Here is a 21,263-nt window from a genome sequence, read left to right as displayed (position 1 = left end):
AAGAGAGAGAGCACAGCAGGGTGAGAGGCAGAGGGAAAGGGAGAAGCAGGCTCCCTGCAGAGCAGGGGAAGCCCGATATGGGGCTCGATCCCAGGACTCCAGGATCATGACTGGAGCCGAAGGCAGTGGCTTAACCAACTGAGCCACCCAGGTGCCCCAGGATTGAGATTTTTTGCCAGGAGGAGGAGGCCAGCTTGGTGCTCAGTTCAAACTGAAATATTTCTTTCATGAAGGCTTCCTAGAGGAAGCGGTAGACAGTCATCTATGATGATGAAAATGAATTTATTAAATACTTCCTATGCTCCAGGCACTGTTAATTAATGCTGATGCTTTATATGTATTATCTCATTGGGTCCTCATAAAAATCTTGGGTCATTTTACAAATAGCGAAACGAAGATTTAGAGTGGTCAGGAGCCCAAACCAGTGAAGTCTCAAGCCCTTTTCCTATTATAAACCTAATAATCTTTCCTCTCTCCCTAGAGTGTTACTGGGCTTGAGGAACTAAGAGGGCTAGAAGCCGTGCCTTGGAGAGACATGGGTTGCGGGGTGGGGAGGGAGAATGTGGAGGGGCTGCTGGCTTAGAGAGGCTGTGCACTGATGAAAGAAAGGATTTGAGGCTGAGGTGGCTCAAATAATTGTGTTTAATTTCCATTCAAGACTAAAACTATGGCCATAGCAGGAAGAGTTCATTTTAGAGGGTTTAGTATTTTTTACATATCTGCTCCATGTAGAACATTTGGAAAATACCAGAACTGAAAAGAAGATGGTAACGATTGCGATAATTCCATTTTCCCAAAGAACCACCTTTGAGACTTTTGGCAAGTTCCTCTATAGGGAGTTTTTTCTTTTTTTCTTTCCTTCTTCCTTTTTTTTTTTTTTTTTTGAAGATTTTATTTATTTATTGGACAGAGAGAAGGACACAGTGAGAGAGGGAACACAAGCAGGAGAAGTGGGAGAGGGAGAAACAGGCTTCCTGCCGAGCAGGGAGCCCGATTTGAGGCTTGATCCCAGGACCCCGTGATCATGACCCGAGCCAAAGGCAGAGGCCTTAACCCACTGAGCCACCCAGGCGCCCCTCAGGGATTTTTTTTTTTTTTAAAGATTTTATTTATTATTTGACAGAGACAGAGATCACAAGTAGGCAGAGAGATGTGCAGAGAGCGGGCAGCAGGCTCTGTGCTGAGCAGGGAGCCTGATGTGGGACTCCATCCCAGGACCCTGAGACCATGACCCGAGCTGAAGGCAGAGGCCTTAACCCACTGAGCCACCCGGGCGCCCCTGGGGATTTTTTTCTTAATAAACTATCTCAACATATGAAACAGCATAGGAATAATATTATCAACACCTGTGTACCTACTCTCTGGCTTAATATGTGGTTGCCTATGTAATTGGTGCCTGGCATACCTTTTCCCCATTGTTCCCTCCCTCCCTGACAAGAGGTCCTTCCAGACTTTCCTGGGTGCATATTGCTTGAACTTTGTAGATGTCAGTGTGCTTTTACAGTCTTGTACCAGAAGGGTTCAGGAGAGACATCAAGGGGTTCCTAACACTCCCACACTTGGAGGTTCCCCAGTTTTTTCTTATGAAAAATAGCAACGAACTTTGCCCTGGCCCCACCTGCACTCCACCCTTGGTGCTTCCTGCCCCGGGTGTGCAGCGGGGGACCTGACTTGGCCCTTCTCCCACAGCCTTCCCCACCAGCGTGTTCTCCAACCTCCCTCTCTGCCTCCACCTCTCCCTTTTCTCCCACTCAGCCTTCTCCTGTCAGTCTCTTCCTTTGTCACCCCCATCTCCCCTGTGGGGTACCTCTCCTCATCGAGGTCCCTGACCCTCCTCTCTCTGTTGCTCAGTCAGGCCCAGCAGCTGCCCCCGGGCAAGAGAGCAGCCAGTGCCAGAGGCCCTGCTGCCCAAGGACTGTAAGGCCTGACCCCCAGCATCCCCTGTCCATGCCTGGAATTCCTCTGCAGCCGCTACCTCCTTCATTGTCAGGACTGGAAGCGTGCTTAGAGACTAGGAACCCCAACCCCCACCCCTACCCACAGCTGAGGAGACAGGCTGAGAAGAGAGCTAGTCTGCCCGACATCACTAGGCAGAGTGGACGACAGAGTGGAACCAGAACCCGGGGGCCCGCCTCGCATTCCACTGCTCTTAAGACCCTTCCCACAGCAGTGCATCCACTAGGCTGGACCCCTCTCCGCTTCCAGAGAACTGTGTGTTGTGTGGGTGATGGGGGCGTTGGTCAGTGCCACTGCGAGAGAGCGTCCCTGGCAGGAGCATGAGCAGGATGGGTGACGGCCCCGCAACCGCCATTCAGGGGCAGAGCGTGGGAACTGGTGAGGCCTCCTGAGCCCACTCCTTCTAGTGAGGGGTGAGGCAGAGAGGGGCTCCAAGGGACTGTGCTCTTTGCCCAGGTTATGACATTTAGTCTGTGGCACTCGGTCAACTGACGGTACTGACTGTCTGCCCAAGTGGCATGCAGAAGGGGAGAAAGAAACCCACTGGGTCCTGAGGAGATGCTGGCCTCTTTTCCTGTGTCTGTGTGTCCCATCTTTCTTGTTTTTGGAGACCCCTTGCTCCCTTCCCTCCCCTCCTAACTCTCCTCAGTCTCCACCACCCCCCATCTTTATGTCCTTGGAAAGGGGAGGGCTCCGGGGGGTGACAGGAATGAACAGGTGTTGAGGGGGAAGGAGCAGGCCTGCATGGGGACAGTGAGGAGGGGGACCCTTCTTGTTGATGGTTTTGAGGTCATCCTGCTCAAAGTTTTAGATGCCAGGGGGAAAATTTGATCTTTACCTAAAAGGCTGCTGTTGGACTTACAGAGTCAGGTGACAAGATCGAGGCCCGGCTCCGTCATATACTAGTTAGTTGTGTGATCTTGGGCAAGTCCCTAAACTTCTGTAAGCCTCCATCTCCTCATCTGTACAACTGGACTACAAGAGCATTTCATGTGCAGATTGAAGACAATGTGGGGCAAGGACCCAGCACTGTGTTTGGCACACAGATTTAACCATGGTAAATGGCAGCTGTGGGACTCCTGCAGACATACTGGGCAAGACCCTGAGCTGCACCCAATCTCTTAGACCCGGGGGCTTGACCCCACAGAGGGGTCAAAGGTGAGGGGGATTCGTTCTCTGTAACTGGCCAAAGAGCTCCCCGTCTTTCTGGGGAGCTAGCTGCACACACACCCAGGAGCTGCTGCAGTTCTTACTGGTGAGGGGGTCACATGTGCCAGGGTAGGGGTGCGTACCCTGGGAGGGATCACCAGGAGATGTGGGGTTGACACACAGTTCTGGCCAGACCATGTGTTTTTCAGTAAAAGCTCAAAATTCTGTCGCAGATGCCAGGACCCAGCCCTGGGCCAGGCCACAGCAGGCTTCAGGGAGTGACCATGGGCAACACCTCCCCCTGCTCGCAGACCCCTCTCAGCAGCACCCCCCAGGCAGCCAGGGAGACTGTCAGGACTGCAGTGCCAATGCCTCCCCTCCCCTGATGATTTTGAGTTGGACCAGCCTCCCTGGCAGCCGCCCTCAATCTCAGGTTCCCCTTTTGTGTACAGAGGTTCATATCACCCACCTGATGGGGTGAGCTGTTCAATGAGACATCATGTATGGAACACACTGCCCAGTGTGGGCAGAGAGGACTCCCCAAAATGGTGATTAGGTTTTGTGTGGACCTCACCTTCTAGACAGACTGTGAGCTCTCGAAGGGCTACGCCAGGGTCTTTGTGTGTGTGTGTGTGTGTGTGTGTGTGTGTGTGCGCGCGCGCGCTTCTCAAGACCCAAATGGTACCAGGCACCCAAGTGAGGCTTTTTCTGTATCCATTGACCAAATGACTGAATCATCTGCTAACCTGAGTGAGGGAAGAAGGCAAGGATTTGCCATTTGGTGTTTTCACGCGGCTGAGGTCATAAACGATGAATCACGTGTAATTGGATGCCACGTCTCGGTGTGGTTTCCAATTTGTGATCTCATTGTATTCACACAACGCCTGCCCCCTGCCAACCTCATGTCTTGTGGGAGGATTTGGAGAAACTGGGATTGGTTCCCCAATTTCCAGATGGGAAAACTGAGTTTGGGAGAGAGCGAGTGGCTTATCTGGGTCACCTGACCGTTGATGGCAGGGTTGGGCTTTTCGCTTCCAGCCCCAGGGTTTCTGCTGCAGTCTGGTGGTTAAGTCTGGGCTGCTTGGGTTGCAAGGAATAGTGACCCACTGAGGTACTGTGGGGAGATGGGAGATGGGAAGAGGATTTTGATGTCAGGGTCTAAACTGCACGTCTGCTGGCCTAAGCAGGCTCTCCAGAGCCCTCTCCAGGCACATCCCCAGCTCCCAGCTCAGGCCCTCCTAGTCCCATGACTCAGCCTTCTGCTCATCTGTACTCTTTTCTGCCCACCCTCTGGGCCTCCTACGTAAGCCCCCACAAAACAAAATCAATTACATCAACAAGCATTTTGGTTGCAGGGACCACGGGCTCTCTCTCAGGCCATTTTAGGAGTCCTTCTCTGGGGTGCGGGGGTGGGCCAGAGGAGAAATGCATGGCCTGGAACTGGGAAGGGCTCAGACACCAAGGTCACTCCACGTGGCCCATCCTCCTCCACTTTCATCCATTCATTGCCATGATGGGGCCCAGGCCAGACCCCTGGAGGGAGCATTCAGACAGACTGAGCTATTCACCACTGGTGAGCTGATCACCTCATAGACAGACTCTTTCCAGAGGCCACCTCAGGGCTCCAGGGAAGCCTTGAGCTGGTGCTCTTCCTTCCTCTAGTCTCATTGGTGGCCTCCCCAGTGCAAAAACTTGCCTAGCAGTGCGTCTTTGAAAGGGGGTGGGGTAACATAATTGTTTCACCAGAAGGAAATGTTGGGCAGAGAAGATAGGGCTGTGAATACCCTTAGTGCCTTCAGATTGGGTTTGCCTCTACTGACCCTGGAGTCCCCCTTGGGGGCAGTATTCCTGAGCCAGGCCACCTCTTAGGGCAATTAGTCTCCCTTAGGTCTAACCTAGAGTTGGGTGCCTTTGTCTTAAGTGTGGCTAGGATGGAAGGGGCATATAATTCAAGACTGGCAAGTTATGGGTCCAAAGTGGCCATTTTCGTCAGAAGGCACTGTCTGAGACAGGGGATGCCTCTCTTTTGCAGATGGATCTCAGAGTCTGTGGGCAGAATGGAACAGCCAGTTTTTCCCTGGGCCCACAGTCAGAGCCCTGTCAGCCCACAAGGTGTGTGATAAATGGGGACTCAGGCAGGCATTGCATCATGGAAAGTTCTGGGCAGCAAGTGGAAAGATGTAGATGTGGTGAGGCAGCACTGTGGGTGTGGGGGAAATGGCTGGAGTGAATGGGCAGGCCCCAGATAAACTCACCTGGAATGAGCCCACTACAGAGTAGTATTGACTGTGGTATCAAAAGACGAAGAAATGGTAGCCAGGTCCATACCCAGGGTGAGCTTGGGGATCTAGATCATAGGGGGACAATGCCCAGGGGCTGTTGTGAGTGACCCAGCACAGCCAGACTCCTTGGAAGGAGGTCACATGTCTTCACATCTGCTGAGCACCATGACCCCTCCCTGCTATGAAACCTGAATGGGGCCTGTGTGAAGGCCAGGAAGATGACAGCTCTGGCCTTACCTTCCCATTCCAGGAATAAGCATTTGTATGCAGCTCGATGCATCCATGGGGAGAGCTATGGAGAACAGGGTAGAAGCTACCCAGTAGGGAGTAGCCAGCCTTCCCATACCCTCCATGAGGGCCAGGATCTACCTATGTCTCGTGTCCAGGAGATGCCACTGGGTCCCTTCAGAAACAAAACGCAACAGGGTAATGTGGTGATTCTGGTCATGGGGCCTCCTGGTGCCCTCTTAGCTCTCATCCATGGGGACATCCAGAAGAGGAGGTTTCCAGGACTGAGTGACTGGCCTCCTTCAAGCCATCCCCACTGATTTAGAAAGAATCCAAGGCCTCCTGAGGCAAAATAGGGAAGCTCCAGTCCCAACTCTACTGGGTGACCTCAGGAAAGTTATTACCGCCTGAGCCTCAGTTTCCTCAAATACAGCCTGGAGAACACAATATGTGTTGTTTTGTGAGTTTACGTGAAAGCACCTTGAACGCAGCGGAGTTCTGTGCACCGCCTGAGCCTCAGTTTCCTCAAATACAGCCTGGAGAACACAATATGTGTTGTTTTGTGAGTTTACGTGAAAGCACCTTGAACGCAGCAGAGTTCTGTGCACCGCCTGAGCCTCAGTTTCCTCAAATACAGCCTGGAGAACACAATATGTGTTGTTTTGTGAGTTTACGTGAAAGCACCTTGAACGCAGCGGAGTTCTGTGCACCGCCTGAGCCTCAGTTTCCTCAAATACAGCCTGGAGAACACAATATGTGTTGTTTTGTGAGTTTACGTGAAAGCACCTTGAACGCAGCGGAGTTCTGTGCATATCTGAGCAGTTCTTGCTATTAGACTGGAATAGAGGTTACCAAAAATCAGGGCCTGCCTATCCAGTTTACCATTGCATACCCAGTGTCTGGCACAAAAGAGGTACTCAGTAAATCTTTTCTAAATAAACCAGCAATGGAAAAGGAGCATTTTGAGCCTCATTACTAATGACAGTCATTCCATCAGCCAGCAGAGAGGCAGGCCTCTGAGAAGGGCAGGAGGTCAGTAGACCCAAGTTTCAGCCCAGTCTTGCCACTGACTTGCTGAGGAATCCAGAACAAGTCACATCACTAGGCCAGGCCTCAGCCTCCTCATTTGCTCAGTGAAAGGGTTGGATAAGAGGAGTTCTCAGGTAGCTTCTTGGTGCTCTGGTCCTGAGGATTTGCTGGGGGTGACCATGTGCTCACCCGTCTGGATTCATGGTGACCATAAGACCACTCTCCTGGCCCTGCCCTTCTCCCCTTGTGTTTCCTTTCTTCTTCTTGGTATTTTTTACTCTGATGGGGCTATCTTTACTCACAAGAGTTTAAATGCTGCTTTGGCCTTTTGTGCATATGTACCCTACCACCCCCATGCCCAGTTGGAGGAATCTCCCTATGGGCAGCACTGTCTCCCCCACGCACCTTAGGTAAGACTGTCTTCCCTCTCTGCCTGCACGTCCCACCCCATTTAGATTGGGACAGGCCTCATCTTCTCTCTGGGTCTCTCTCCCTAGGACTGGACCCAGAGCTGCAGCCACCCTCACGATGGGTGGGGGAGGGCAGAGTGACATGCTTGCTGACAGACTGAGGCGGTGCTCTGAGGGGAGCAGGCCAAAAGCCGCAAAGGTGCAGCTAGTGCCAGGTGGGCCTTGCCAGCCGGAGCTATTTTTAGAAGACATGTTTGCAAATTTTGTGTTAATAGTGTCTCTGTCCAAGCTCTGGCTCCCAGGACTTAGAGAGGGAGAGAGTCTTAGAGAAACCCTCCCTCCTTGTTCTCCTCCCCCCCATTCGTGCTCTCCTCCTCATAGGTGGCTGGGATTCGGAGGGGATAGCCATCTGTGAGTAGACCCATGCACATGGTGGGGAGGGCAGGGGTAGGGGTGGAAGAAGACGCAGGCTTAGAACGCAGGTTGCTAGGGTCCAGTCTTAGAGGGGTGGAAGGATCTCCGGCCACAGGTAACCTCTGTCAGTGCCCTAGATGGGCACTGTCAATTGCCTGGTCTGTCAGTTCACTGTTAAGCAGTGAACTTGAGCCCCCACCAGGGTTCTGTATCTCTCTGACGACACCCACCATCACCCCATGTTTTCTAGATAGGACTAAACTGAGCCTGTTCTGACCTAGGTTGAGCTCTGATCCCAGTGCATCTTCCTGGCCCACTCCATCAAGGGAGGGGACTGGCAGGTGGCAGAGAGGGAAGAGAGGCCCATAGAGCACCCCCCCTGAGGGGCCGTGATCTGACCAGGATGGCAAGGACATCTAGCACATTATTACCCCTGTGATGGGTATTCTGAAGGACTAATTGGGTGGGTGCTGAGAGAGTAGAACTTGCTCTGAGCTGACAGCGGAAGTATGAGCAGCAGTCAGGTGAAAAGTGGGTGGAAGAGAGATCCCTGTGGCCAGAGCAGACTCTTGTCACAGGAGACTGGAGTGTACAGGCCCAGAGCAGGAACCTCAGGTTCAGTGATTCTGTGACCATGGAGGCAGGGGATCCCTCCAAACACATAGTACTTCCAAGAAGGAGGCTCCCATCTTTTCCTGGCCCTCTCCCATCCACACAGACCTGAACCCCACCCCATCCCCAGTGCCCCAGACAGCCCAGTATGGAAGGGCCCACTGTGACTAGCCTGGGATCCTAAAGACCAGGACTGGAAGGGACCTCAGAGAGCCACCAGTGGTTGTGTTAGAACTCTGCTTGAATACCCCCCTGCTGGAGAGCTCATTCTCATAGACAACTTCATAAGAGGGTGAGCAAGCTCCGATTAGGAAAATTCCTGCTTACCTGTGAGTTCCCAGCTGGCCCTAGCCTTGCTCTGCTGGGAGACAGCCTCCTGTAACTTCTGGAGTCACAGGCTTGGATCATTTGCTTGCACATTTAGAGCTGTGTGACCGTAGGCAAGGCGCTCAACCTCCCCAGGCTTCATCTGTAAAATGGGGATATTAATGAAGTTGGGAGGACTGAATACAACGAAGTGGGGGGGGGGGCTCAGCGGGGGGTTTGGGACACAGTAAGCCCTCAATAAACCTTAATTCTCAGGAATTATTAGGGTAGCATCATGACCACGTGATCCACGGGGACACTGAGGCCCGGAACGGGACGGGACCGGTGGGCAGGGGTGGCCCCACGGGGGCGAGGGCAGCCGAGCGGGGAGCAGCGCGCAGCCGGGCCGAGCGGGGGCGAACGGCCATGGCCTCAGGGGCCCTCTCCCGGCTCCGGCCCCCCTCGCAGCCCGGGCATCGCTCGGCTGCCGCGCTTTACGAGCAAAAACAAACACGTCCCACAAGCGGCCCCTGTGCGGCGCGGCCCCGCGCCCGCCAGCGCCGCCGCCGCCCGGTCAAAGCCGGCTTTGTGCCCGCCCCGCCGCCCCCGCGGCCCAGGCGATTTTAATTAGTGTCTGGGTCTGCGCCGGGAGATGGAAATCAAAGCCCCCGTTCTTCCAGCGCCCTAGCCCCGACCCCCGCCTCCTGCCTGCGGATCCCCAGGCTCCGCGTACCCCTGCTGGCAGCCGCAGGAAGTGGAGCCCTCCCGGAGCCGCTGCCTAGAGTTCGAATCGCGCCTTTTACAGCGCACGCGCCTGGGGCACGTTATGGGCGCACCGAGCCTCAGTTTCTCCTGTAATCATAGCCCTTGTCTCTGGCAGCCGGCGCCTAAAATGTTGTTGGGAGGGCTGATGAGGTCTGACTCAGCCAAGCAGCCACCGGAGGCCTGGGGAGGAGGAGAAGGACTTGAGGGGAAAGGCTGCACGGTGGACAGCGCTCCAAGTCCGAATTTTTGACCCATATGCTCTTCAGGGCTTCTTAAAGGGGTAGTCCGGTTGGACCTTCTGTTCTGCCTTATTTAAATAAGGTGCTTATTTTAAATGCCAAAACTCGGCCCCACTCCACAGAATCAGAATCTTTGGGCTTGAAGCCTCAAAACCCACAATTTGAATAATCCCTGTGTTGCTTCTGGTACATTAATGTGGGATGTGCAAAGGATGAAGGAGCCATCTCCTGTAAGAAAAAAAAAATCCTTCCCATCTCCCCAGCACCACAACTGAAGTGGGACATTTGAGCCCACCACTTAGCTTCATTCCCCTCACAGAGAGTCCTCCAGGATCTCAGTGTCCTTGCTCTCATGGGTACATGGGTACATGTACATGTACATGGGTACAACCTCACTCATCCACCCTCCTTCCTTGGGGTTTGGGAGAATCAAAGATGTCCTTGAGTGGAAAAGGCCGTTAGAAGCAGGAAAACTCCTAACAGCCCCCTCTCCCACACTCTGCCATTAATACCTCTCAAGGCATTTTGGTGCAGGGCTGCTGCTGCTCAACACCCTGCTGTGGTTCCCAGTTGCCTTCAAACTGCGACTTAGACTCCTTATCCAAGTGTTGCAAAGTGGGTCCTGGCCACACCTCCTGCCTGCTTTCTCACTGTCCCTGTCTTGGTCTGAAGCCATCCTCCATCCCCACCTCATCTCAGACACCTGCACTTTCTTGCTTCCTTGAGTTTGCCCAAGCTGTTTCTTCCTTGGAAATATACCTCCTCCCTACTACCGCCCACCCCATTTCAAAAGGCCAAATTTTGTTATTTCCTTACGACCCTGTTGAAAAGCTACCTCTTCTATTCCTGCCCCACCCCTGCCCCAGTAGAGTGTTCTTCATCTCCCACGAACTTTTTCAGCACCCTACTCCTCTGATAAGCTTGGGCTTGGAAGTTTGATGTACCTGGTTTGTTACTCCGACTCCACCACTGTGTGACTTTGCGTGGGTCTCTTAATCTCTCTGAGCTTCTTTTTCCTTCTAGCAATAATTGAGGGGATTCGGGGACATAAGGAAGGGGAAGGTATTTGGGGCAGAGGCTGGTCAGTGCAAGGTCATGGTGAAGAGTACAGGCTCTGAACTGGAATGTACAGGTTTGAAACCACATTTTTTTTTCTTTTAAATATTTTATTTATTTATTTGACAGATCACAAGTAGGCAGAGAGGCAGGCAGAGAGAGGGAGCTGAGCAGAGAGCCTGATGTGGGGCTCAATCCCAGGACCCTGGGATCATGACCTGAGCTGAAGGCAGAGGCTTTAACCCACTGAGCCACCCAGGTGCCCCTTAAAACCACATTCTACGTCTAGTCATTGGCAGTATGACTTTGGGTAGGATTGCTAAACTCTTTGCCTCAGTTTCCCCAGCTATGTAATTTGGAATAATAGTGTGGCAGACAGTCCTAGCCCCCTGTGATGTTCATACCTTGTATAATCCTTCTCTTTGAGTGTGGGTGGAACCCGTTACTTGCTTCTGGCAGTGGAATATGACAAAGGTAAAGGGTTTTTGCAGAATTAGGGTCCCAAATCAGTTGATTTTGAGTCACTCAAAAGGGAGATGATCTTGGGTGGCCTGATTTAATCAAGTACAACCCTTAAAAGAGGAACTGGACCCTCCCTGGAGTCAGAGACTCTGGCCCTTACTTTGAAGAAGTAAGCTGCTCTTGTAAGACCAGCTGGTGGGGTCTAGGAACTCAGAGTGGCCCCTGGCTGGCAGCCAGTGAGAAAACAGGGACTTCAGTCCTGTAACCACAAGGAGATAATTTTGCGAAAAACCCGAGGAAGCTCGGAAGTGGGTCTTTTCCCCAGTTGAGTCTCAGATGAGACCACACCCCTATGTATATCTAGATCATGGACTGTTGAGACCCTAGCAGAGAACCCAGCTAAGTTGTGCCCAGACTTCTGACCTGTATAAACTGAGATAATAAATGTGTTTTAAGCAGCTACATTTGTGCTAGTTTGTTACCCAACTTAGAAAACAAATACAAATAGTATCCCCCTAATAGGGTTCTGGTAAAGATTAAATAAGTTCACTGAGGCAAAGCTAAGGGCTTGGTTTTGGGTCATGGGAGAGACTCAGTGGTAATTAGGTGCCATTGTTATATTTATAATACAGCACTTTACAATAATAAATTACAATAACAATAAATTTTAATCATGCTAATTTTAATTAGTGTGTTTACAAAAAAACCCATAGGATTTGCAAGCCAGAAAACTACATTTGAGCAAACTTGCCAGGAGACCTTCGCCTTGCTGGGTTAAGTCTGTTAGGGCTCTGGCTGCAAGTACCAGACCTGACTAATAGTGGTGGTCTTGGGTTGGGATTCTTTTTTTTTTTTTTTTTTTTAAAGATTTTACTTATTTATTTGTCAGAGAGAGCGAGGGAGAGAGAGTGAGCACAGGCAGACAGAATGGCAGGCAGAGGCAGAGGGAGAGGCAGGTTCCCTGACGAGCAAGGAGCCCGATGCGGGACTCGATCCCAGGACGCTGGGATCATGACCTGAGCCGAAGGCAGCTGCCCAACCAACTGAGCCACCCAGGCGTCCCTTGGGTTGGGATTCTTAGAAGCAGAACTTAAGGCAAGGAATCATGTGAAAATAAAGTATTAGGAAGTGTTTCCAAGACAAACCAGTAGTAGGGAAGTAGAGAAGTGGGGCTGGAGGGGGAACGTGATATCAGGCCAAGTCCCCAAAGAGGAACTTTGATTCCATCCTACCGAGGAGCTCCGGGGACAATGCAGATCACTCCTCAGAGCTGGCCAGATGAGTGAGTGCAAGGCAGCTGGAGGACTAACACCTCCGTACCCATTTGTCATTGGTTAAGGGCCTCCCTTTGGGTAGGGCAGGGGTGTAAATTCCCAGGCTCTTCTGCCTTTCCATGCTTGTAGCTAAAGTGGGCTCCAGCAGCTTGAAGGCCATCCTGTGACAAGGAGAAGCAGGTGGTGGATGTTGGGAGGGAAAGCACAGTGGGAGCCGGTGTGTAAGAAAATGTTAAAGGGATGAGAGGGTCATTGGCAGCGCTGCTGCGGTGGCATAAGCTATAAGGACATCTGTTGTTTGCTTAACAAGAAACGTAGGTGGTCCCCAGCTTGGCTCAGTGTGAGTCACTGATGTCATGGAAGACTCAGCTCCCTACAGGCTTCCTCAGCACTGCTGGCTTTCATATCCTCAGCCTCATGGTCACAGTATGGCTGCTGCAGCCCCATATCTCATATCCTTAGCTGATAGCATCTGAACTAGGAAGCAAAAGAGGGCAAGCTTAAAGGCTTTCTCCTCATGTGACTTTCTCCTTTGAGGAGGAAAATTCTCCCTTCAACATCACATCAGAACTGGATCACGTACCCAGTCCTAGACCAGTCATCGGCAGAGGAGAGTTGGGTTGCTAAGGCTGGCTTAGATTGGTCAGTGGTTCACCCCAGCTGCTGAACCCCCATCCATATGGGGTCCTGTGAGTAAGAAGAAGGTAGGAAAATGGCTGCTGGAAGGGCACCAAGAGTGTCTGCCACAGGTCATCACTTTTCCTCATTTGCAAAAGGGAAATACTGGTACCTGCCTCTGAGATTCGGGGTGAGGATGAAATGAGCTGATTTTAATTGCTGCGTTTGTCCACACTGTTTTTTCTCTGTTGCACTGAGCTCGCTGAAGACAGGGGCCATCTCTGGCTCACCCTTGCTTCTGTTGATTCAACCCTCTAAATAGTAACCCTATCTGTTTCTCTCCGTGCGTTGCCACACCCTGGTATGGACTGCCACCACCTCTCTCACAGGTAGCTGGGACGGCTTACTCATGGACCGCTCAGCTTCCGTTCTTGGCTCCCTCTAGGGCTTTCTCCCACAGAAGCCTGACAGATCTTTGTAAAACACAAATCCAATTGAGTTATATTCCTGCTGAAAATCCTTCCAGGCTCAAGAAAAAGGGGAGATATGGGCCGGTAGTGATACTCTTTGTAAACACTGACTTGGAACAGGCCCTGGGCAGTCAGAATAGGCACCAGCATTGACAGCCATGTCGGCACATCCACCCTGAGCATCAGTCCTGTTTGAAGGGCCCTAGGAGAGCTGGCCTCTGCCTACTTTTTTTTTTTTTTTTAGATTTTATCTATTTATTTGACAGAGAGATCACAAGCAGGCAGAGAGGCAGGCAGAGAGAGGAGGAAGCAGGCTCCCCGCTGAGCAGAGAGCCCGATGTGGGGCTCGATCCCAGGACTCTGAGATCATGACCTGAGCCGAAGGCAGCGGCTTAACCCACTGAGCCACCCAGGTGCCCCTGGCCTCTGCCTACTTTTCTTGGCTTCTCTTTCCCACCCCCCACCTCCCTGCCTACAGTGGGCCAACACAGCCCTCCTGCTGGCCTCATCTGCTTGCCCTTCCCCAAATGTACCACTTGTCTCCAGGCTTCTGAACGTGCTGTTTCCCAGGACTGGAACGTGACTTATCCGCATCTCCTGGCTACTTCTTTCAAGCTTCTATCTGGATGTCCGCTCTTCTAGGAGGCTTTCTCTGACTCTCCTCTCGCGTGGCCTCATGGCCACTGTGCTTTCTTCTGGCAGAGCGCTTGTCACTCCGTTGTCATTGTGGATCTTTCTCCCTCACCAGAAGGGGATCTTCCTGAGGGCGCAGTGGGATGCACAGGACAGCTGCATCCCCTGTGCTGGTAGTAGTAGGTGGTGGGAGTGATGGTAGTGACGGTGGACGGCGGGACCACTCTCAGACCCATGCCCCACTCTGACCTTCTTTCAGCTGCACCCTGACCCATAGCACAGGGAGTCCATGGGCTTCAAGGAGATGTGTGCCCCCACCCTCTTTCCCCACATTCTGTGAACCCAGGATCCTGGAGTTCTCTGCCCCAACAGCCCAAGTCTGTGTCCGGGACAGCATAGTCCTCTTTTCTAGGTCTTTCCTTTAAGCCAGAAGGGATAGTTTATCCAGGGGGGAGGAGGGAGGTGGGCTTGGATGCAGCTTGGACGTTGTTTAGGCTGCTATCACTAGGTAACAAATTACCTCCAAGCTGAGCAGCTTATGACAGCTGTTTTTTAATGCTCGTGAGTTGTGTAGGTCAGGAACTGGAGCAGGGCACAATGGGAATGGTCCATCTCTGCTCCACCATGTTTGGGCCTCCACTGGGAAGACTCAGTGGCGGGGGCTGGAATCATCTGGAAGGGTGATCAAATGGATGATGCCAGTAGCTGGCTGGGAGCTCAGCTCTGTGGCTGTCCACTGGCATATCTCTCCGTGGCCTCTCTGGGTGCATGGGCTTCCTCACGGCATGGCCACCACAGAGTTCCTTAGCCCTCTTACATACTGGTTTAGATGCCAAGTAGCTGATTAAGCAGAGCAGTAGCTGTATTACCCTTTGTGCTCTAGCCTTGGAAATCACCCAGCATAATTTCTGCTTCATTCTACTGGCTAAAATGAATCACAGCCCACCCAGATTTAGGGAGAGAGGACAGGGGCCAGAGTTTTCAGTGTGAGGAGTATAAAAGCATTCTGGACATGTAAAAAAATATATTTTATTTATTTATTTGTCAGAAAGAGAAAGACCACAAGCAGAGTGGGGTGGCAGGCAGAGGAAGAAGCAGGCTCCCTACTGAGCAAGGAGCCTGATGCGGGGCTCCATCCCAGGACCCTGGGATCATGACCTGAGCCGAAGGCAGACACTTAACTGGGCGTCCCTATTTTGGACATGTTTTAAAACCACCAAAGACATGCAGATTGGGGTGTCTACTTGTGTGTGTACTGAGGCCCTTCACACTCTAGGACAGAGATGAAGTGAGAAGAGAGGTGGACCGAGAACAGGAAGTCAGGAGTCACCGGTTTAGCCGTCTATGTGTGTCCATGTTCTGGCGAAGAAGAAGTCAGAAAATTTTTAGTTTGAACTTGGCCTTCGGAGTCATTAAGAAGGTATATCTGTCAAGGTAGGGAGATAGAACATATTTATTTAATAGTTTGTTAGTTTGATTCATAACTTTTAAATATTTAGGTTATGATGTGCAGGCTCCTTTGGTTTTCTAGCCTGGGCCCTGCAGTGTGAGGGGTGGTCCTGGTAGTGGAGGAAGGTAGTAGCAATGGTGGGGAGGGGAGTAGCGGTGATCATTCAAGGCTCAGTAACTACTTACTGAGCATCTACTCTGTGTCAGCAACCAACCACATCTCACCACTGTTGTCTTCACCATCCACATCGTACCTCCTACCATCATGTCCTTCTACAATAAGCATGCAGTGAGTCCTGTGGGCGAGGGGCTGGGAATGCAAAGATGACTGCCATGTGGTCTCTGGCCCAAGAAGCTTACTCTCCAGTGGGAGAAAGTTCATTGAAATCCAAAAGCATGTGTTTGGTTACAGAAAAGCAAATAATGCTCGGGCAGCAGAGAGGCTTGGGGAGGGATTTTTCTGAGGAGGACTTGGAGCATAAGCTGGAGTGTGGTGTGGAAGGGAGGGCACTGGTTTCAGAAGCTGTCTGAAGTTGTAGCGATGGTACCTGGGAAGGGGGTTCCTGTTACTGACCATGTGTGTGCTGTCTGCCTCCTTATTTGAGGAATCTGCTCCTCCCACTTCAATCATGGTTCTAATACCTTGTTCCTGACCACCTAGGATGGATTATGTACCCAAGATGGACCAACCAGTGTCATGCCCCAGAATCTTTCCATGGGAATTGGAAGGGTTGGAAGGGCAGCTCCTTTGTGCCCTGTCTGACTAGAGCTGTTAGGAGCCCGAGCAGTTGGGACCTGGAAGAGTTGGTTAGGAAGAACAGATTGGTATGCAGGGTACAACAGAGAATGTCTTGATGGGGTCGGAGCCCATGATCAAGGTCTTCCCAGAGCTCTGGTCCATCCCATTTGGTGAGGCAGAGCAGCAAACTGGATTCCAGAGTGCTGCTGGGAGAGATGATGGAGGAGTTAGACCAAAGAGGCAGCAGGAGCCAGATCCTGAGAGGCCAGGAGGTAAGGCATTGAGGAAAGGGCTTGATGAGGGGAAGCAGGGTAAGATTTGCATCTCTGAAAGATCACTCTGAGTTGACAGACAAGACTTGCTGGGAAGTGGAGGGGCAGGGGGCTGGGGTGGCAGCAGAGGAGCGGTGAGAAGGCTGATCTCACCCCTAGCCCCGACATCATAGGGCACAGAGAGGGCATGGATGTGGAAGTCAGACCCTGCAGGCTCTGTAAGAGCTCAACTCTAGATCACGTTGGACCTTGGGCAAATCTTGTGTCTCTGTTTTGTGCTGGAGGTGAAAAGGTAGGACTGGGGAGAGACATCAGATGTCATATGGTCCTTCAAGCAGCCCTGAGCTGGAGCAGAGATCCAGGACCTAATTCCCACTCTAGAAGGTCGGAGATAACTCCCTGTCTGCAGAAATGCAGGCCACCCCACCCCCTTCCAACCTCAGTCAGCCTCGTGCAGCACCTCCTGTTCACCTTCCATGAACTGGCCTTGTGGCAGGGGAAGGCAGGCAGGGTGTCTTCCAGGGACCAGTGTGAGGGGAAGGGGGGGTGGGCCTGCCTTGCAGAGAGATGCCAGTGTGCCTGATGGGGCCCCAGGCCTTCCCTTACCCCCAGGACAGCCCCAAACCACAGGCCACGTCCTGTTTCTCAGAAATACTGACATTTCCCAGAGCCCAGGGTTCGTGGAGGGACAGGGGGAGGTGGCTTCTTAGCTGCTGAAGGAGAAGGAAGAAGCCTTCCCAGGAAACCCGGAGGGCAAGCTTGACATCATAATAGGAATCTCAGGTTTGGGGGCCAGGAAGCTACCTGGGGAGGGGGAGGCTCTGAGCCCAGGTTGGTTGCACCTGCCTCAGCCCGGGACCTGGCACCTTCAGTGTTCTAGGACCCATCAGGGTACGGAATCGCCAATCTTAGCTGAAATCCAACCCCTCCAGTTACCAGTACGTGATCTTGATTGGTCACTTCCTCTCCCTGTGCCACAGTTTCCTCATTTCTTAATGTGATGGACAATCCCCATCTCACACATTATCCTAGTGGATCAGACAAGACAAAAGACTTGGATATGCCTAGTTAGCTAATGGCCAGCCTGTGTGAGGGGATGCCGCTACTCCTACTCCAGCCTGTGCTTCCTGGCCACCATGTAGGATTCCCTGCTGGAGTCTTGGGGACCCCTGTGAGTGGAAGAGCAGGGCAGCCTTGGGAGACCACCTCTTCCTTCTCCCTCATCACACTCATGGGGGAGAACAGCAGGCTTACACAGGGAGTTAGTGGCTAAGGAAGAATGGATTTTAACTTGTCCTTAAACTTCCCCTCTTCCATCCACAATCCTGTTCTACTTTCCCTGTCCTGTGAGGTCTCCTCATCACTAGGACTTGCTTACATCTCCGCCATCTAAGAAACCCTCTTCTTCCATCCAGGTCCGCCACCGGTCACTATCCTGTGTCTCCCCTCTACTTGACCAACCAAGTTCTTCAAAGACTTGTCTGTTTCCTCACCTCCTTGGTACCACCTCAGCCTCTGCAAAACCTCTTCCTGCCTCCCCGCTCCCCTGACATTGCCCATTGCCACAGGCACCAGAAGCCCCCTGGTCCCTGGGGATGACCCTTCCCAGGCCATGTGTTATGGGACCCTCAGCCGCCACACCCTCCTGGCTTATCTCTTGCCTCCACAGGAAGTCCTTTGCTGAGGCTCTGGGTTTGCTGTACAGTCTCTCCCAGGCAGTGTCACACATCTCCTGGCTTCAGTAACCATCTGTAGGCCAACAGCCCCAAACCCCTACCTCCAGGCCAGCCTTCTCCCCAGACCCATAATGTACCCCCAAGAGCCAGGGATATCTCCTGAGACTCAACGTGTACTCAACTGAAACTTCTGGGTTCTCTCTGTAGTCACCACACGAGACACTACACACTTCCCCTCTCACTTTCCCTCAGCCCTGTGTGCCGTCCGTCATCTGTGCTGCCTTTCCTCCCGGCCCCATTGCCTCTCTCCTGCCCCAGCCATTGTCACAGGCTACCAGGCCGTTCTTCACCCAGCAGGCAGGGCTAGATCCCTGACCCACAGATCTGACCAAAGCACTGAAACCCTTCCAGGGCTCGAGGCTGCTGTTGGGATGAGGCCAGAGCTTCTCAGCTGGGCGTTCAGCCTCACCTCCCTTAGCTCTTTGCCTCGGATTATACCAGCCGGCAATAGTGAGCTATTTGTGATTCCCCCTAGAATATGCTCTGTTTCATCTCCCATGTACCGTCTCTTCCTGTGCCATCTCTGTCCCCCTTTTCTTGTGATCCTTCTCACCCTTCAGATCCTGCTGAAGTTGTCCTCCGTCTGGGCAGGCCCGTGCTCTGCATAGCCCTGCTGTCGCAGCCCCTGGCACTCATGGCGTTGTGATGCCCTTTCTCCCCCTCCAGACTTTGGCTCCTTGAGGACAGGCAGAGCCGTATTGGGTGCTTACATTGTGTTGGTCATCTAGCATAAGGCCTGTCCCAGAGCAGCTGAGAGAGGGTTTTTTGAGTGAATACATGAAAGGGGAAGACGAGTATAAGAGGTGTAAGCCCATGGGAAAGCTGCTGAGAGGTTCCTAAGGCAAGCCTTATGCGTACATCCTCAGAAATGTCCAGATCAAAAGGAGGGGGTGCTGATACACCAGCATGGTGTATCATGTATCTCCCATGGTGGAGAAGTTCGGGGTGAACATCACGGGCTTCAGATAAGTCCATCCACGAGACAAGGAAGGCAGCTGGCCCTCGACACCAGGAAAAGGACACAGGGAAGTCCACTCCCATCCTGAGGCCTCAGCGCCATTTCTGATTACCTAGTCCTGCCTCCGACCCCGTTCTCCAGCAGAGGGGAGGAGCCGTCGGGCAGGGACAGGGCTGGGGGTGTCCAGGAAAGCTTTACTGAGAAGGGACATCAGAGCTAAGTTGGACAATGACCGGAGTTCCCCAAGTGAATGGCGAGCATTCAGATTCCTGTGCTTTGAATGTGAGATGCTCAGAACTCATCCACTTAGTAGGGTTAACTCATGTTTAACCCGCTCAGGGAGGGTGGCACTGGTAGGCAGCTTCACAGACTTCCCAGACCTCAGACACCCAGGTACAAGAGACCAAGGCTCAGGGGACAGTCATCAGGGCCCTTAAGTGGCTGGAGATGGCAGAACTCCAGCCCTTAGGCCATCTTACACCACCTCTCCACAGCTTCCGCTCCAGCTTAGGGAGGAGGGCAGTGCTGCACTGGAGGGGAACCATCGGTCTGGGAGGTGGTGGGCCTGAGTTCTAGCCCTGGCCTCCCTCACTGTCACTGTGAGGCTTTGGGGAAGACAGTGGCCCATCCTGATCCTCTGTTTCATCTTCTCTAAAGTTTGGTTAATTCCTACACTGTTCATCTTATGTGGAATCGTGAGCATTAAAACATCTTTGAAATTGCAAGTAATTGTACATGTAGGCAGGATAAATTATTAATGCTGTCTTTAATTGTAACTGTTAGGCTCTCTTCCCAGATTGTGGTGCTGGGGTTGGCAATGTGACTCCAAGTCTTGGAAATCCTCAGAGGTGAGACTCTTTGGGCTTATGCCATGGGTCACGGTCTGGGCAGACCTGGGGGAGGAGTGCTAGCCCAGAGCAGGAGACCTGCCCCCAGCTCGGCCTCTGCTCCTGTCCTGCCCCCCAGCTCCCAGCAAATTACCGCTCCTCACAAAATTCAGTGTCCTCATTGTAGAGCGTGGCTGACATTTGTAAGGATCCCTGGAAGATTTGCTGGGGGAAGTGCCTTGAGGCTCTCTTTACCCCTCCACTGGCTAACTGGAGTCAGTCCCTTTCCTAGGCTCAGTGCCAGTGAGCTCTAGGAGCGGGGCGCCCATGAAAGCAGGAGGAGCCTTAGCAGTGGGGGCGGGGCAGGGACAAAGCAGTGCAGTACAGGGGAGAGGCCCTGGAGGCAGACAAGGACCTAGACAGGGAGGCTGGGGGAACTAGCCCTGGCTCTGGTAACAATTCCCCTCAAGGACAGGGGCCAGTCTCTACCCCTGTTGCACCTCAGTCTCTAGCCCTGTAAAATGGGCATAACCAGGCCTGCCTTGCAGTCCCTGTGGGAACACACGGAGACTGGACAGGAACTCAGCAGACAGGGTTGAGGGGTAATGCATCTTATCATTTATTAATATATAACAACAAAAATGATAAAGCTCATATCTGCAACTGTTTACGTCTTTGTTATAAGGTCTTGGTTGCTTTGTCTGGACTGGCTGTGACCTTCAGCTCCGGGGTCTGGGCTAGGAAAACATTCCAGTGACCTGCATAGAGGAAAGCAAAAGAGGGATGTGGGGTGTGCGTGTGTGCATGCATGTGCACAGAGAAGCAGTGACTGGGGTAGGAAAAACTTAAGAAGGATGGTGAGAGCCTGGGTTTGGAGTCCACAGGAGGTAGGAGATGGGTATTTCCATCATACCCCCATCCCAGTCACTTCTTGGCACATGACCCCACCTTCAGCCAACCAGCATTTGGGCCTAGGCTCGTTTCCTAACACCTGTTGGTGACACTCCTATCTGTGACTTCCTTCCCCATCTGAAACCCCACCTGGGTCCATCTTCCTCAGTATAGGGTAGGGCAAATAAGGGGCATCAGAAGGAAAGTGGTTAGGAGGGTTTCAATAGGAAATGTTCCAATAGAGAGGGGGTAGGCAGCATGAGGGTTTGGGGGCTCAGGCTTCCCTCCTCCACAGCCCTGTCTCCCCCACTCCCAGGACCAAATCCAGATGGTTCTGCTTCACCTTCCCACTCCCAAGTGCCCTGAATTGAGAAATCTCTGGCCCAGACGCCCACTGGATTCCTGTGCCGGGAACTGACGTCTGTGGCTGACAGCCACCCTGCCCCCCTCCCAGCACCAGCAGCCGGGAGCTCCCCAAGAGGCCCTGG

General features: G+C 52.5%; 2 protein-coding genes across 3 annotated transcripts in view; one reads left to right on the top strand and one right to left on the bottom strand.

Moving 5' to 3' along the window:
- The window catches only part of POLD3 (DNA polymerase delta 3, accessory subunit), a 120,112-nt gene that overhangs the window by 92,867 nt on the left and 5,982 nt on the right, over positions 1–21,263 (top strand). The gene's annotated exons all lie outside the window — the stretch shown is intronic.
- Positions 20,487–21,263, bottom strand: part of CHRDL2 (chordin like 2) — a 29,947-nt gene continuing 29,170 nt past the window's right edge. The window contains exon 11 of one of the 2 annotated variants that reach the window (XM_047691002.1): positions 20,487–20,642. In XM_047691002.1, the coding sequence (XP_047546958.1) occupies positions 20,563–20,642 (80 nt within the window). In that variant the 3' untranslated portion in view covers positions 20,487–20,562. The remainder of the gene's footprint in view (positions 20,643–21,263) is intronic. The other variant, XM_047691003.1, reaches the window with a different exon arrangement.

Source organism: Lutra lutra, chromosome 10 (genome assembly GCF_902655055.1).
Source record: "Lutra lutra chromosome 10, mLutLut1.2, whole genome shotgun sequence".
Taxonomy (NCBI): Eukaryota; Metazoa; Chordata; class Mammalia; order Carnivora; family Mustelidae; genus Lutra; species Lutra lutra.
This window is presented reverse-complemented; position numbering and strand designations above follow the sequence as displayed.